The sequence below is a fragment of the Crinia signifera genome, chromosome 5, assembly GCF_055691185.1.
Source record: "Crinia signifera chromosome 5, ASM5569118v1, whole genome shotgun sequence".
NCBI lineage: Eukaryota > Metazoa > Chordata > Amphibia > Anura > Myobatrachidae > Crinia > Crinia signifera.
Window position 1 is genome coordinate 147,923,133 of NC_139221.1, and position 17,250 is coordinate 147,940,382.

The 17,250-nt window shown below is 42.8% G+C and overlaps 1 protein-coding gene across 1 annotated transcript in view; it reads right to left on the reverse strand.

The window, feature by feature from the left end:
• The window catches only part of MYO10 (myosin X), a 221,199-nt gene that overhangs the window by 29,480 nt on the left and 174,469 nt on the right, over positions 1–17,250 (reverse strand). Inside the window, exons 21-26 of the mRNA XM_083188111.1 lie at positions 15,912–16,026; positions 14,972–15,078; positions 10,898–11,203; positions 10,716–10,755; positions 8,250–9,143; positions 6,054–6,177 (exon numbers count right to left, since the gene is read on the reverse strand). Of these exons, the coding sequence (XP_083044237.1) occupies positions 6,054–6,177; positions 8,250–9,143; positions 10,716–10,755; positions 10,898–11,203; positions 14,972–15,078; positions 15,912–16,026 (1,586 nt within the window). The remainder of the gene's footprint in view (positions 1–6,053; positions 6,178–8,249; positions 9,144–10,715; positions 10,756–10,897; positions 11,204–14,971; positions 15,079–15,911; positions 16,027–17,250) is intronic.

Consider the following 17,250-nt stretch of genomic DNA (forward strand, 5'->3'; position numbering starts at 1 on the left):
GAAATCAGGTCCATTTTGCCGGCTAGGAGACAATATCGGGGGCATCGCGTCGGTCGGGACCATTAACATTGGTCCCGACGCGACCGACGCGATGCCCCCGATATTTCCATAGGCTTCAATGTTAAAAAATATTTTAACATTGAAATCTTGTCGGGAAAGGTAAAATATCGGGGGCATCGCGTCGGTCGGGACCATTAACATTGGTCCCGACGCGATGCGACGCGATGCACCCGATTTTTGCATAGGCTTCAATGTTAAAATATTTTTTAACATTGAAATGCTGTAAAAATGTGAAAAAATGTGAAATGGGCCAATATGACCCATTTCACATTATAGATGTCCCCGTTGTCACCCCACGATAGATGCAAACCCGAAGCGTGGCGAGCGCAGCGAGCCCGCGAGGGGCGGCGGTACGCGTCCTCCGACCTTTTCATGCCCTACTATCCACGTCGGCGTGGAGTGAGAATAGAATAGTGTGGCGAGCGCAGCGAGCCACCGAGCCCGAAGCGTGGCGAGCGCAGCGAGCCCCGCGAGGGGACGCGGATACCTTCACAGTTATACGCGTCCCCTTGCGGGCTTCACAGGTGTCCGTGGCGACGCGGACACCTGTGAAGCCCGCGAAGGGACGCGTTTACCTGTGAAGGTATCCGCGTCCCCTCGCGGGGCTCGCTGCGCTCGCCACGCTTCGGGCTCGGTGGCTCGCTGCGCTCGCCACACTATTCTATTCTCACTCCACGCCGACGTGGATAGTAGGGCATGAAAAGGTCGGAGGACGCGTACCGCCGCCCCTCGCGGGCTCGCTGCGCTCGCCACGCTTCGGGTTGGCGTCTATCGTGGGCTGGGGTTAACGCGCTTAAATTTGGGGGGGGTTGGGAATTTTTTTCATTGAATCCAATGTAAAATTGGGTCCCAGGGACCCAATTTACATTGGATTCAATGAAAAAAATCGGGTCAAAAATCGGTCGGTCGCGTCGATCGCATCGCATGCGACCAAATCGCATGCGATGCGATCGACCCGATTTTTCCGACACGACCACCCCGATCTGAATCGGTGTGGCCGTGCTAGGAAACAAGTACCCAAATAATATACCTATGAAAGTATTTTATTTGTATTATTTTATAAATTTGTAACCTGTAAAATAGTTTGGGAGGCACCGATAGTGCCTCAAAAACAAGTGTATAAAGGAATAAGGGGGATGAAGCGTTGGGTGGTGGGGCAAAGTCATGGGCTACAAAAAAGTCCATCACAATAAATGGTAATTGCAGCACTTCTATAAGTGCTTCATTGACAGGGGCTGCTGTGATTGGACAGCAGATCCAGACCCTGTCAATAAAGCTAGAGGCTCTGCTTTTTACCAGCTCTCCCCTCTCTGCATGACCTCCAGCTAACCCCAACCGCAGGGGGTGTATGCAGCGGGGAGGGTATCAGCGGAGGCCAGTGGGGGGGCTGGGGAGTGGTTGTGCCTCTCTGGACACAGCCACCGCACATCAGAATGTAAAGAAGAATGTAAGGTAGCAGTGTTTGACAAGACAAAGAGTGTAATCAGTTTAAATCCTCCTGAAGATCATGCCATTGCGTGTGTGACATGAGCTATATTAGACAATGTCTGTCAGTGAAACATGCCTAGCACTCCAGAAGGTAGACAGCAAATTTGGCAAATTATTTTTATAGAGATTTAAGCACATGTCATTCCAGTTACTAAGAAAACAAGTTTGACAACCTTTCTACAGGGATTGCCCTAAAGGCAGAAACAGTTACAGTAACGTCAGGGACTATATACTATATTTGCACTTCTAATTCTATATCCGCATTACAATGCTTGCTTTATTTACTGATACAAAAATCATTTGGGTTTTTTTTGAGTGTCGAACCCTGTTATCTATTAACCCCTTGAGTGAGTTTTCCTGGGGCAGGACAAACCTTCCAGGGCAGATTTGTCCTATCCCAGAAATACTCACCATAGAAGAGGCAGCTGCTTTCTTTTGCAGCAACCCCTCCTACCCTCGGACTGCTGCCGGCTGTGGCTGTTAGCGGCCGCTTGTAGAAGTTTGGTGCCACTTGGGGGGGGCTTGGGAGTGCACGGGTGCTCAGCCGTTCATCTCATCTGGCATTCCTGTCTTTGGATGCCCTAACACATGAACAGGCAAGCGCAGTACTGATCCGCCCCGAGCAGTGATGGGGGAGGGATAGTGGTGCGCCTCTGTTTTACCGCTAGAGGTACCACTGGTGCACCCTTTCTTTACAGTGGCATGCCCAGAAATTTCTCGGGAGAGCCCGCTCCTGCAGCGCAGCTCAGCCTGAGAAATTTCTGGCCAAACCACTGGAGGGGTTAATGACTTGTCACTGTGATGTCTTAACTTAACTTCTTTTAAGACATTATATGTTAACCTTTTATCTTGCATGTCATACATACTTATAACCTTATACTCAACCCCGGAGGGCCGTTTTCAAGACAAATACAGGGTATTCAGTATTTAATTGAGACGTCTCTGATACATGGAAACAGCAGAAGCAGAATTCTTCTTCTGCTGTTTCCATGTATCAGAGATGTCTCAATGAAATTTATAAAGATCTGGAATAACTACTATCACTGTGTGGAAAGAAGAGACTTTTTAATAAACATTTGAAATTATATGGACTTTTTTGTATGCTAGAGTAAATTAAGCCAAGGCTTGGTTGATCTAATTGCAGCGATCAACATCAGGGGCGCCAACTCACAATTGTCACAATTGTACTCCATATATATATATATATTTATATACACAATAGTAAGCTCGCTCGAAGCAAATGCTCTGAAAGCTAGTCTGCTACCTTGTGATTGCCTCTATGTTTGTGCATGTGTGGGAGAGAAAGAGATTTAGTTTCACTTTCTGCCAACAGAGGGCAGTGTTTCGGAGACACATGGACACTAGACATATATATAGATATATAGATGAAATATATATATATATATATATATATATATATATATATATATATATATATATATATATATATATATATATATGGAAAAATAGGTTTCCAAAACGGCACTCTAGGTATAATTAAATCGCAACAGTGGTGCAGGGTCCAGAAAGAAATTGATAATGGCACTTAACCAACCTTGCAGCAAGGAAAGAGACAGACCAGCACTCGTTTAAGTTGAAAGGAACCTTTCAACTTAAACGAGTGCTGGTCTGTCTCTTTCCTTGCTGCAAGGTTGGGTAAGTGCTATTATATATATATATATATATATATATATATATATATATATATATATATATATATACACAGTGCTCGAAGTGGGCCGGTATACGACAGTATGTCATACCAGCACTTCTTAAAGCACTGATGTTTTTTTCAGCGGCAATATGTTCTAACTCCCGGCAGCTGTCTCCACCACCACCCCGCTCAAATAACCGACAGGAGCCGCCACCTTCCCCCACCCGGCGGCTCTGTGCAGCAAAGGAGTCGTCCCCCCCCCCTTTACATACCCGGCGGCTCTGTGCAGCTAAGGAGTCCCCCCTTTTACACACCCGGCGGCACAGGACCCCCCCTCCTCCCTAGGCGGCTCTGTCAGGCACAGGAGCCGCACAACCAGCAGCTCTGTGTGGCAAAGCAGCCCCCTTACTTTCGCACACGCCGGGTCTTCCGCACAGGAGCCACCCCCCCCCTGCACGCCTCGGCTGCTCTGTCAGGAATGACGCACACCCAGCGGCTCTGTCAGGCATGCTGCACACCTAGCGGCTCTGCCAGGCAGAGGAGCCGGCACCCCTTGGAAGTTCCCTGTGGCTCTGTAAGGCACAGAGGCTGCACCCCCACACACCCAGTGGGTCTCTGTGGTAAGGAGCCCCCCCCCCCCACTTACACACCCGCTGGCTCTGCGGCACAGGAGCCCACCACCCCCCTGCTTACACACACGGCTGGGCTCTCTTCTTGGCAGCCCCTACTCAGCAGCTGGGTACAGTAGCCACCCGCCAAGCAATCCTGTCTCCGGCAACCAGGCCAAGCACCAGATAGCTGTGTTTGGACCCCACATCCCGACTATGGGGTTTATTCTAGTTCATTCTTTCTGACAAAATCCTTCTTAGATGGACAAAACCATGTGCACTGCAGGGGGGCAGATGTAACATGTGCAGATAGAATTAAATTTGGGTGAGTTATTTTGTTTCTGTGCAGGGAAAATACTGACTGCTTTATTTTACACTGCAATATAGACCTCACTTTGAAGAAAAACCCCACCCAAATCTAATTCTCTCTGCACAAGTTACATCTGCCCCACCCGCAGTGCACATGGTTTTGTCCATCTAAGAAGGATTTTGTCAGAAAGAATGAACTAGAATAACCCCCTATGTCTGTCTGCTGTGGATAACCTGTGAGCGGAGGCAACATGGTAAGTCTCTGTGTCAGCATCTATATGGCTGTTTCAGTGTCCATTTGTCAGTGTGTGTTGGGGTTAGTATGTCAGTCTGTTTGTCTGCATCAGTGTGTTAGCATCTGTTCTGTCTCTGTGTCACCATCAGTCAGCGTGTTGGGGTTAGTGTCCGTGTGTCTGTGTTATCATCCATGTGTTGGTGTCAACATCTATGTGTCGGCATCAGTGTGTTAGCCAGTGTCGGCGTTAGTGTACTAGTGTCCATGCGTGTGTATCAGCATCCGTGTCTGTGTGAGCGTCCGTGTGTCAGCAGCTGTCTGTTGACATCAGTGTGTCAGTGTCAGTCTGTATCTCAGCACATGTGTGTCAATGTAAGCAAGAAAGGAGAAGCAGCCACGCTGGGCACGCAGCCAAGAAGGGAAGAGCTGGGGGCAATGTGTATCTGGCACTGGGGGGCAATGTGTATCTGGCACTGGGGGGGCAATGTGTATCTGGCACTGGGGGGCAGTGTGTATCTGGCACTGGGGGGCGATGTGTATCTGGCACTGGGGGGGGCAATGTGTATCTGGCACTGGGGGGGGGGGCAATGTGTATCTGGCACTGGGGGGGCAATGTGTATCTGGCACTGGGGGGGGCAATGTGTATCTCGCACTGTAGGGGCATGTGCATCTGGCACTGGGGGGCAATGTGTATCTCGCAATGTAGGGGCATGTGTATCTGGCACTGGGGGGGCAATGTGTATCTGGCACTGGGGGGCAATGTGTATCTGGCACAGGGGGGGGGGCAATGTGTATCTCGCATTGTAGGGTGGTGTGTATCTGGCACTGGGAGCCAATGTGTATCTCGCAATGTAGGGGCATGTGTATCTGACAATGTGACCACGCCCCTTTATAGGTGACCACGCCCTCTTTTCTGAAGCGCGCATAAATAAATCCTTTGTTTTTCCATACCCCCACTTAAAAATTTCCACTTCGAGCACTGTATATATATATATATATATATATATATTTACACACACACACACACACACACACACACACACACACACACACACACTGCATGTGTGCATGTATTAATGCTATTCAAAAATGCTGCAAAACTTTGCAAATATAAAAAAATTTTTTAGAAAACAGGTTGAGTATCCCTTATCCAAATATCTGTTATCCAAATTATTCCAAAAACCATAGTCAAAAACCATAGTCTCGATAACCATACTTTTTTTTGTTGCTAAAAACCTACTGGGGACATCTGTAACTGGCACTACTGGGGACACAATTTGTCAAATATGTAACTGCTAAACATGTGCAAGAAAATGATTGCTTGCCATTTAAAGTCAGCGAGTGAAATTAAATAGGATGAGAGTTTCAGAAAGTGAGAGATTTGTTAAGAAATCTCCAGGTTTTTTTTCATTTACACTTCAAAGTCAAACTGGTTTTGCAGTGTAAATGATTGCCGAGCATTTTGGACAAGGGATACTCAACCTGTGTATGAAATGTAATGAGTACCACCGTAAAAACGCAATGGACCACGAGCCACAGGATCAAGCTCAGATTTTGGTTTGTTATAGAAGTGCTAAATCCATGACAGCTAAATCATCATCTTGAAAAATACAATGAATATTTAAATTAAAAAAGTAAATAAAAAATCTAACTTAAAATGTATTGATAAAGTTTAAACCATTTTCTGTCCATAAGTTACCTTTCATATGCAAAAAGCTATGGAAATATGGCAGTGTCACACAGCTGTATACAGAGTCCCTTCTGTAGGAAAGCTCATCGTCTGTGTCGAACCTTGAATCAAAGTCTTCTTCACTGTCCTCAAACTGTAATTACACAAGTAACCATCACATTATATATGCAGCCATCAATGCAGAACAGTACTATGGTTGTAAAATGGCTGGATAATGTCCTTATATAACAATTTGTGTCTGAACTCAGTATGAAATTCAAAAAGTCTTGGTTAAAAAAGAAAACACATTTACTGTATCATGCATATTTAATATCCACAGGTGCTTATGGTTAGTAAAAATGTCAATCATTAAGGTGAAGTCCGAGCAACCTCTTCTCCCTAGAATTACAGTCAGGTCCATAAATATTGGGACAAAACCATGTGCACTGCTGGTGGTGCAAATGGGCAAAACCATGTGCACTGCTGGTGGTGCATATGTAGAGAAAGTTCGATTCAGGGTGAGATGTGTTCAAACTGAAATCTAAATTGCCGTATAAAAATAAAGCAGCCAGTATTTACCCTGCACAGAAACAAAATAACTCACCCAAATGTAACTCTCTCTGCACATACTACATTTGCCCCACCTGTAGTGTACATGTTTAGCCAATTCTGAGGACAAATTTGCCCTGCCATCAGGACTGAATTAGGCCCAGAGAGTCCCCCCTTAGCAGCAGCATAATTGGCATGCATTAGGAAGGTGGAGCAGGGGTGGTGATGGGGACCATTCTACAAAACAGATACTTATCGCCCCCATCTTTTAGGAGTGCTGTGTTTGGATGCAGACGTCCTGGCTCCAGTAGAGGATTTCCAGAGTACAGTCTGAGTAAGCTGATGCTTACTCAGCACTTTGTACAGAGCACTCAGATTTGCACTGCATGCAGGAGGCGTCATCTCAGAATCTGGGCCCCTATTTATTAAGCTATTAGTACTACTGTTTAAAAGTTGCTTTAGAGTCTGGCTTGCAAACAGTAATACACAAAATAAGTGGAGCATATATTTTTTCTTTCCATTTTACTGTTTGGTGAAGCTTAAGTTGTTTGCATACTAACAATGAAGGGAACATTGTAATCTTTTAAATGGTGTTTACCTTTTTTCCCAGATAAGAATATTTATGTTTTTAAATATGCATATATTAACATTTAAAGCCCAAGTCCATGATAATAAGCTTCTAAATACTATTAACCTTTCTTACTAAAAGCAATGTGTACATTGAAAAGGGGTGCCGGACGGGGTCCCGACAGGCATTTACCCGACTTCGGGATCCCGACTGTTAAAACACAGACAGCAGGGTTCCCGACAGCCAGCTGCTATTTTCCCTTGTGGGGGTCCACGACCCCCATAGAGGGAGAATAGAATAGGTGGCTCACGTAGCGAGCCACCGTGCCCGCAGCGTGGCAAACGCAGTGAGCCCGCAAGGGGCTTAGTTGTGCTCACCATGCTGTCTTGGTCCGGCCAATCGGGATCCCGACGTCGGGCTAATGATTCAGAGTTTATGGCTAATGTGAGAATTTGCAGTGGACTGCAAGGAAAAAGCTGCCGCCCAGACAGAGAGAGAGTAACCACCCTTTGCAGAACTGCAAGAGAATTTCAAATGGATCACTAATCAGCATCCACTCGTAAATCCGTAAGCACTTCACGGACCAAGGAAAGGATTTTACTGTCTGTTCCACTAATCTGCAACTGAGACAGGCTGGAAGTGGCCAGCACAGACCTTCCTCAAAAATGCCTGGGCACTCCTGCATTTTTTCTGACACACTGAGAAAATGACAGGTTGCCACCCCCAAATGCCGGCTTACTGTAAATCAAACTGTCAAAGGATTACAAGTATGATCTATACGTATTATATGTCGCTAATTCCCCTCAATCAGTACGCATGCGCTGTCATTCAATAATTGCTCAAATTGTGAAATCTCTAATTAGCAATTAACTCTGATTCAGGCCCTTCATTTGATTAAAGGTGAATTGCATTCAAGCACATCATTTTAAAATGTATGGGTTGCATAGAAGCTAAAAACAGTCCAAAAACACATAGAAGATACTGTATGCGTGTTTTTTAGAAGAGCCTGTTGATTTGGCCATGGTAGTATTTCCAACCAATCATATAAACTCAGAATGCATAATTATTACTAGAGTTAAAAATTAAAATACATGCATGGAAAAACTTACTGAAGATTGAGCTCCTTCTGAACTAAACCTGTATGCCGATGAACTGTTGTAAGTTCCTATGGAGCAGTGATAGTCAGGTGACCACTGGCTGCTGTGCGAGTTAGAGAATGTCACGCTGCTCCCAGAGGTTATTGCTCCATCTTGATAATCATCATGGTCGTAATCATAATCTCCTTCTGGTATGATGAGGCTTTCTAGACCCTGTGGAGCATCAGGCAAAGTTTCGGGCACACAGTATGCCGACTCTCCCCCCGGTGTTTTTTTTAAGGTTACTGGGTCGGACTCAGGAGCAAGTAATACATTACTTGGCATGGCTTCAGCTGCTGGCCCAAGAGTATAATTCATATAAGGATCTTCTTCTGAAGAATCATCACTGGTCCTAATACCACTTGTTCTTTGGTCTGAGTGACCATGCTCACTTGGATTAGGTGAATCTTTAAATGCATCATCATCTGCTTCAAAGCCCTCATCGACTTCTTCTTCAGGATATGGTTGGCTAAAATTAAAGGTTGGCTTTTCACAGCCAGCAATGCCATTGGGTTTATCTGAAAACACATCACTTACAGAAAGGGACATCTCAATATTCTTAACACATTCATCAATCTCATCAAAGTTTAGGGATTCGAGAAACTCCTGGGCTGCTCTGCAGGCTTCTTCTTCCAGGCGTTTCAGCTCTTCATCGCGGAGCTGCTGCAGCCGTAGTAATGATGCATCTGTTAAGGACAGTTCTTGTTTTTCCTTAATGCGCTGTAAATCGTCAATTTCTTTCTCTAGTCTGAGGATTTCTTCAACCTGCCTGTTTTCCTTCTGTTTCTCTAGCGCTCGCTTCTCGCCAGCCACCTTTTGGGCTTCCAACATGGCAGCAAGTTCCTGCTGTTTTCTTGCCTCTTCAGCCTACAATTATACACATAGAACAAATTATATTCTAATCAAAACGTATCCATGTAAACATTTGCAATGTGTGCCTGGTTATTCAATTAGCAAAAACGAATCTAAAGGCAGATTGTGCTCTAATGTTTTTCTTTCAGAGTAACCTTGTTATACGAGTTAGCAGATCAGATGTACCAGTACAATTTAATGGTAAATATTAACAAAACTACAAGATTGAACATGAGAAATATCAACTGGAGAGCAAATAACTGCTAAAAAGTAAATAAGGCACACTGATAACAAGACACGACTAGAAGGCACTAGCACAAAGCTCTCTCATACACGTAGACAAGCCTGCAGTGCAGAGCAGCTCTACAGCCCATGATGTATCAATAGCACACACAGATATCAGCGTGACGACTCACTGAGTACATCGGACTGAATTATAAATAAATATTCTACTTGACTTATGTTTCTAACCCCAGAGGGAATATCATTTTAAGACCACATGGTATATGAAAATAGTACTAGCCGTAAATGTATTTGTTATACAGCTGAGTCACAAAAGAGTAGAGCTAGCTGTGAACAGAACAGAAGTCAGCTAGATAACAAGAGCAGACAGGCAGCAAGTCAGCTAGAAGTCCTCACGCCAACAATGGTATTTGAAAATGTGGTGGATTCTATAGCATTTTATAAACAATGTAATAGTTTCAAATAGCTTAATGTCAATGTCAACATCTTGAGATCTTTCTACACTTTTGACCCGAACTGTTAGATTGACATAGCAGCCAGTGGATTGTACTTAAGTAGTGGCTGTCCCAAGCAGACCCAAAACAAAACAATTATAAATGTCTGAATGTAGGCACCGGGGCTTCCCTGCATACTAGCCCTAACAAATCCAGTGCAACCAAACACTGCCTGAGAGCCTGGAATGTACAGGACGTCATTCAACGTCTTCTGTTATTTTGAACTACAGTCTTTTAATACAAACTACATACTAGTTTCCTTCATGTAGAGTATGGAGACTGTCTGTCTGCTGCTGGGTATCAACATCATTCCTAGGGGACATGTTAATTAATATTTTAATGACACTTTCCATATATCACAGACATACCAATCAAATGAAAAGATTATATGACAGGGCTATTTACCAAATAGGGATATGTAGGGACGCGGTACACTGATACTGTGTCCATGTCAACTTACGTTAACATACACCAAAAAATAGGAAAAACTATGTTGACCTTCTGACTGTTGACCTTTCCATTGTCAAACTAATGCTTGTGTCGACCTATTTCATGTGTCAACCTAAAGTATGTCGACTGTTGATTATGACCCTTACCCTTAAAGGTCAGGTCTGGATTACTTTCAGCTCAGTGTGGTGTAAGGTTTGCTACTGTATAGTAAATGACATCATCACATACTGTATATATGTGTGTTTATCCCAGCACAGTCTCCCAAATATAGAGTTTGTACGGTCATTTACACATATTTCCCAGCACAGCATATAGAAGTATATAGAATATAGAGTTCAGAAACAAATAAGAGGAACATTTTAGTACATTTACAATAGAAAGTAATCGGTCGTTCAGCTACCTGCTTGGCTAGTAATTCTGTCTCTATCCTTTGCCTTTCCCTGTAACAGGAAAAATATAATTAGCAGGTGTGAAAGTTGATGTACTTTTATAATTACAGTAATTAGTTATGTTAAAATGTAATTAAATCTCTGGTTCCATTATACAGACACAGAAATGATGACTGTCTGGGTAGCCACGTACCTTTCTTCTGCCTCCTTCCTTAGTCTCTCTTCTTCTTCCTTCTTTTTCCTTTCCTCTTCTTTTCTCAGCCGCTCTTCCTCTTCTTTCCTTCGTCTTGCTTCTTCCTCTCTCTTTCTCCTCTCTTCCTCTTCTTTGCGCTTCTGCTCCTGGAGCTGCTTGTATATACGACGGGCTAACTGCCCACGCAACTGCCTCTGGAAGGTCACAGCTGCTTTTTTAAGACGTAAAAACTTTGTCCTCCACAGGAAAGCGCGATAGTTCTTTTGTATCACAACAACGCAGCGGAGAACCTTTCTGTACTGCTTTCTGAGAAAACAAAGGAGAAGCTTGTTCTGCAAACTGCGATCGATAAGACATAATCCATCCTATTTATGCATCTCAGTTACGGCAGGTGTCAAGGTGCCACTGCCACTGCTACCAAATGAATCACAACCTCTGAAAACCAAGCAAGGTCCTAGCTGTGTCTAAATCTGGTCTAAGCTAATGTTAACATAGACCTATCTTTATTTCTCCTGACATGACGGTGTTTTGGAAGAGAGAATGAGCTCTGATATATGCCTTGCTTCCAGAGAAAGTAATTACACACAGCAGGATGCCTTCCTGGGTGACATATTGTCCTATATGTGCTGCTAGGGCTCATATGCACATGAAAAGGGATTACCTCATTATGCAAACAGCTATTGAAAAGGCGACTATTGACTTTCTAAAGACATACAAAGGTAAACAGATGCGTAGCATTGGTCTGGATTTAATACATAATGTATGACACTTTGCTAACCATGATTTTATGAAGCACAGGACCAGGATAGTAATCCTACACAATTTCTGTTCTGAACTGAAAGATGATAAAACACAGTTATGTGAGGATATTGAGGCTGAATATGTAGAAATAACCCTGGTAAAGTAAGCTGGTATGCTACAAATCGTTGTGAGGTTGGCAGCTAAAGGGTAACACTGATCCTGTCCAATGGAAGATTTCCCAAACTACAGTAATTTAATACGAACTGCAAATAACTATTGCCAAAAATATCCTCATCACCGATGCCAGTCCTTCTGCATAATGAGACTCAGGGATTAGAACTAAGGTTTTCATCAACTTTCACTGTCTCAGGCTCTCTGCTGCTGTGTCCAACATGTGCAATAGATTAGCGTCTTATTTTCACAGGGCCCCACCCTTAATTTTTTCGAATGGAAGACATTTTTACTGACTGATAATTACAGCAACGCTCTTTGTTTCTTACAAAGAAAGTATTTATTAAATATATATAATAAATTAGTGTGGGGAACAAAATCAAACGTTATAATATATGTGCATACAACCACGGAACTATAGATTAAAGGCAAATGCTTTCTTGTGTCAATTGTCTCTGGTATATGAATATTACATAAACAAAAAAATAACTGACAATCTTTCAATTTAACAAAACATTTAAGCTGGGTACACACTAGACCACTGGTTCCCAAACTGTGCTGTGGCACCCAGGGAGTGCCAGGTGTTCCCTGTGTTGATGGTGCAGTACAATTTTAAATTACTTATGTTCAGTGTAAATAGGCAAAACAAGTGATGTTGGCTTCCTGTCATAACATAAGTGGACAACCAGAAGCAAATGTGGTCCCTCCCCACATAACTATTGTGCTCTACACACATACCGACCTGTGAAGGGAGAGTGTTCTGAGCTATGCTGCTTCGCTTAGAACGCTTAGGAACGCACAGCGATGTGTGCTGAGAGTGGTGTCAGGGGCAGTGTTCTCTGTTAATAACCTGCTTGCATGTTATTAATCGTCAGAAGACACAGACCCGCAGAGCCACGCAATTTAAATGTCTGTGTGGTCTACACACACACACACAGTGATTTTCAGCCATCTTCGGAGCGAATTAGTGAAATATTGTAAAATCGCTCAGAAAATGACTGAATATCGCTCTGTGTGTAGGGCCCATTAGTCTAAAGGGGCATGCACATGGGGGGATTTCAGCCCCTTTTCTAAGCAATCTGACCAGAATGGAGCACGGAACGCTCCATTTCTATGTCTTGCGGCAATGGCGATGTGCGGTCCTCTGCTTCACCCGCAGGGAAAAACAGTGCTTGCACTGGCTTTCCCTAGATCGTGGGGCTTTCTTTGCCTCTTAAAAATAGGCAAAGCTCTGCTCAACACAATTGCTCACCACAATCGCTCACCACAAAGCATTTTGGGTGTGCTGAGTGATCGTGCTTAACCCTTTCAGGTCCAACGTCTAGTCAGGCTCAACAGCCCTAGCACTAGTAGCAGATCCAATGGTGAACCACTTTAAAATAAGAACATTAACATTCAACATTCAATGTAGACCATTTTTTTATTAAAAATAAATAAAATTAATTTAAACATTTAAACCAGACTGAATTGCAAAAACAAAAAAAAATTTGGACTGCAAAGGGTTAAGCACGTCGCTCAGCAAAAGTGTCGGGTCACGCCATGTGTACAGGGCTTTAGAGTGATATATAAACACAATTTAGTTAATTTAATATTTTGTTTTCTAAACTTCTCAATAACAAACTTTTGGCATAGGGGTTTGATAAAAAAAAAAATGACAAAAAGTTTGGGAACCACTGCACTAGATGATCCTGGATTGTGAAGGACATCATGACTGAAGGAATATGTCAGTTGGCCGTACACAATGAACGATTGAGTGCTATATATCGTTCAGTAACCAGATCCAGGGTGTCTCTCACTATGATCCTTATTCTGGTTCACTCACAAAGGACAATTCCTTCTCAAATGGACAAAACCATGTGCACTGCAGGTGGGGCAGATGTAACATGTCCGGAAAGAGTTAGATTTGGGTGAGTTATTATGTTTCTGTGCAGGGAAAATACTGACTGTTTTATGTTTAGACTACGATATAGATCTTACTTTTAAGTAAAACACCACCCTAATTCTCTCTGCACATGTTACATCTTCCCCACCTGCAGTGCACATGGTTTTGTCCATTTAAGAAGGAATTTGCCTTTGCGAGTAAAAAAGAATAAGGGCCTATGTCTTTGGATCTTCTCACACTTCAGGCAGATCAGAAGATGCGAGGAAAGAGGCACTAGAGTGCACAATAGTGTATACACACTGAGCGATGTGAACAATATGCCGGTTTGATCTCGAGATCTACCAACGGTCCACGTTTTCCATATAACCTAGCTGGTGCACAGCTGTAGTCATTACTAATTGTCACATATTCAAACATGCTGCATTCATTCCTACTATAGATCCACAGGTTGCCTGAAAAACATGCACCGTTGGTAGATCTTGAGGACAGGTTTGGCCACCCTTGGTCTAGCGTGTACCCAGCTCTCCGGCTTACAAAGATATAATATAAAGAATATAAATAAACTAGTGTTGCATCATAATAACTATACAGCCTACATATGTAACTAACATTCCAAAAGCAAATCTTTACATTAGACATTAAATAATTGCCCATGCTGCTTCCAGTAAAAACTAAAAATCACACTAGTATCACGTTTTCTAAATATATGTGATACGAGACAGTGATTATGATTCCCACAGTCATCAAGCAGTGTCATGCTGAATTTTTCAGTAACCAATGGCCAGCAATACCCAGGCTAGCACCCTGATTGCTTTGCCCAAGAAACTATGGGGGTGATTCAGGTTGGCTGACAAAGCACATTTCATTTACTAATGGTCAAAACCATGTGCACTGCAGGTGGGGCTGATGTAACATGTGCAGAGAGAATTAGATTTGGGTGGAGTTTGTACTTCAAAATGATATCTATACTGCAGTGTAAAAAATAAAGCAGCCATTATTTACCCTGCACATAAACAATATAACTCACCCAAATCTAACTCTCTCTGCACGTTACATCTGTTCCACCTGCAGTGCACATGGTTTTGTCCATTAGCAAACCAAATGTGCTTTGCAATCCAACCTGAATCACCCCCCAATGTTCAAATATTTTGAAAGATGTCCATAATCTGTAAATGGGAAGCACCCTATACATTATCTGTACATCTACAAGCAATCTTGGCACTGCAGGCAATAAACAACACTAATGCCTTCAGTGTGATGGAAGAATGAGTCTCACCCACCTTGCCACAAAGCCCATAATGTGTGACTGTATTATCAAGGCTGCCTTGTAGACTTCAACCTCACGTTGCTTCTCCAATCTGTGCTCCAGGGACTCTCGAAGGAAAACCTGGGGTCAACACACAGTACACAGTCATTTATTCTGTAATCTTGGGTGATTTATTAACTGTTTCTGTGGCCTCATTCTTTGTTTGTAGGCTGATGCTTCAAAGCATATGGCCCCATAATGCACTTAATATTATGGCAGAGATAGTGAGTGTTTTATTTGACAAAATTAAGTAGAAAAAAAACAAACAGAAACTGGAGCTAAACATACATAAAACTACGTAGCTTCATTCTCTACATAAATATATACACTGTATCTGCAGTTTAAACCACTTTTGGGTCTATGTAGCGTTGTCACACAGAATAAACATCAATTCCCTGTTTACAGTAAGTGACGCATTTATCTGGTAAGCACACAGTAAGTTATTGCCTCTAGGCAAACATAACCATGATCATCACAATGTGTAATTGTATACATAGCCATGTACTGTATGTATGAGGTAGGGTTTGTGGTGTATAGTAATATACGAACTATGATTGCCAATGCTATCCCAAAAGCATGAGCACTTACAGGAGTGCCAGATAATGTCCTGGCAGTCGGGATTCCGACCGTCAGTATACCAACATCGGGAATCCGACTGTTTAAATAACAGACAGTCGGGATCCTGACTGACAGGGGCTATTCTCCTTTGTGGGGGTCCACAACCCCCATAGAGGTAGAAAGGAACATGAGCCCGCAGTGTGGCAGGTCAGTGACCCCCCCCCCTGTTGGAGCATCAGAGGTCGGGATTCCGATGTTGGTTTAACGATCCCAACTGTCGGGCCCACATACCACACCCCACTCATAGATACTCAGCTACTTCTTTGTTCTATTGAATACAATGACAAGGAAGATACCTTGGTTTTTCCAATCTGCCACTCAGTGTCCGTTGTATCATGGAGATGAAGCAAAGTCTCACATTTGCCTTTAACATCTTCGGGAAGACTCAGATTTCTCATTAGAACTTTATATCTGGCAAAAGGAATCAAACATCACATATTTAGACCTTCAGATCAACATGAATTTAAGTAAAGGAGACTAAAGGGAGAATTCAGTTAGATGCAGTAGTAGGAAAAAGGGTGGTAACATCAGGTTTTAATGCCCAGGGCTATTTAATTACCCTGTTAATGGGAGTTAACACACAGAACTCAGGATAAGTTCCCAAACCTATAGGTCAAAATGGTCACAGCACCAGAAAACAGGCTACTTATCAGGGATTTTGTTTTGAGCATGCTCAATCCCCATTAATTGCAGTCTGTAGGCTGCCTATAGAACTAATTGAATAGCCCCACTGCTTTAGTTAACCCACCACAAATTACCACAGCTAACTTAAATCTCCTCTTTAGCTAAAATTAATAATAATTTGAAAATAAGTAAGTAATTAAGTAAATATATACTAATTGTATAATATAATATAGAAGTGCATCTTGTTGATGTGGATATACAAACACTTACTATGTTATTAGTGAATACACTAATTAAAAGTGCACATACTGTAACAAAATGTGCCGCTGTTGGCAATGGGGAAGATATATAGATTTATAAATAAGGGATAGAAAAACACATGAGAGGACCCTGCTTATAAGGGCTTACACACTAAATGAGGCGGGGCAGTCTTGAGAGCAGTGGTTTAAGATGAGAGCTAGAAGTCTTTAATAAAGAAGTGGGCTTTCAGATCCCTTTTGAAGCTTTGGGGATAATTGGAAGGTCTGACAGGGAGAGAGTGGGGAGCAGCACTGGCAAAGTCTGTGAGGAGGTAATCAGTTGGGAGGAGAGGTGGTACTCCTTGGTGGAGAAAAGTGGTTGGGCCAGAGCGTGGAGGGAAATGAGTTTGGAAACACAGGGGGAAGAGAATTGGGTGGGGGCATTATAGTTAAGTGTGAGTTTGAATTAGGTTCTGAAGGGGACAAGGAAGTCATTTAGGGGGAAATTTACTAAAGGAAATTTGTAAAAAAAAATAGGTGTATTTGTATCCAGAAATACACTTATTTTTGACATTTACTATCCCGAAAATACGGCAATTCGTATTGGTATTGATAGCACATCACTATGACTACGAATTGTCGTATTTTCGGGATAGTAAATGTCAAAAATAAGTGTATTTCTGGATACAAATACACCTATTTTTTTTTACAAATTTCCTTTAGTAAATTTCCCCCATATCTACCAGTCCACTCTTTTTTTAAAATCAATAAA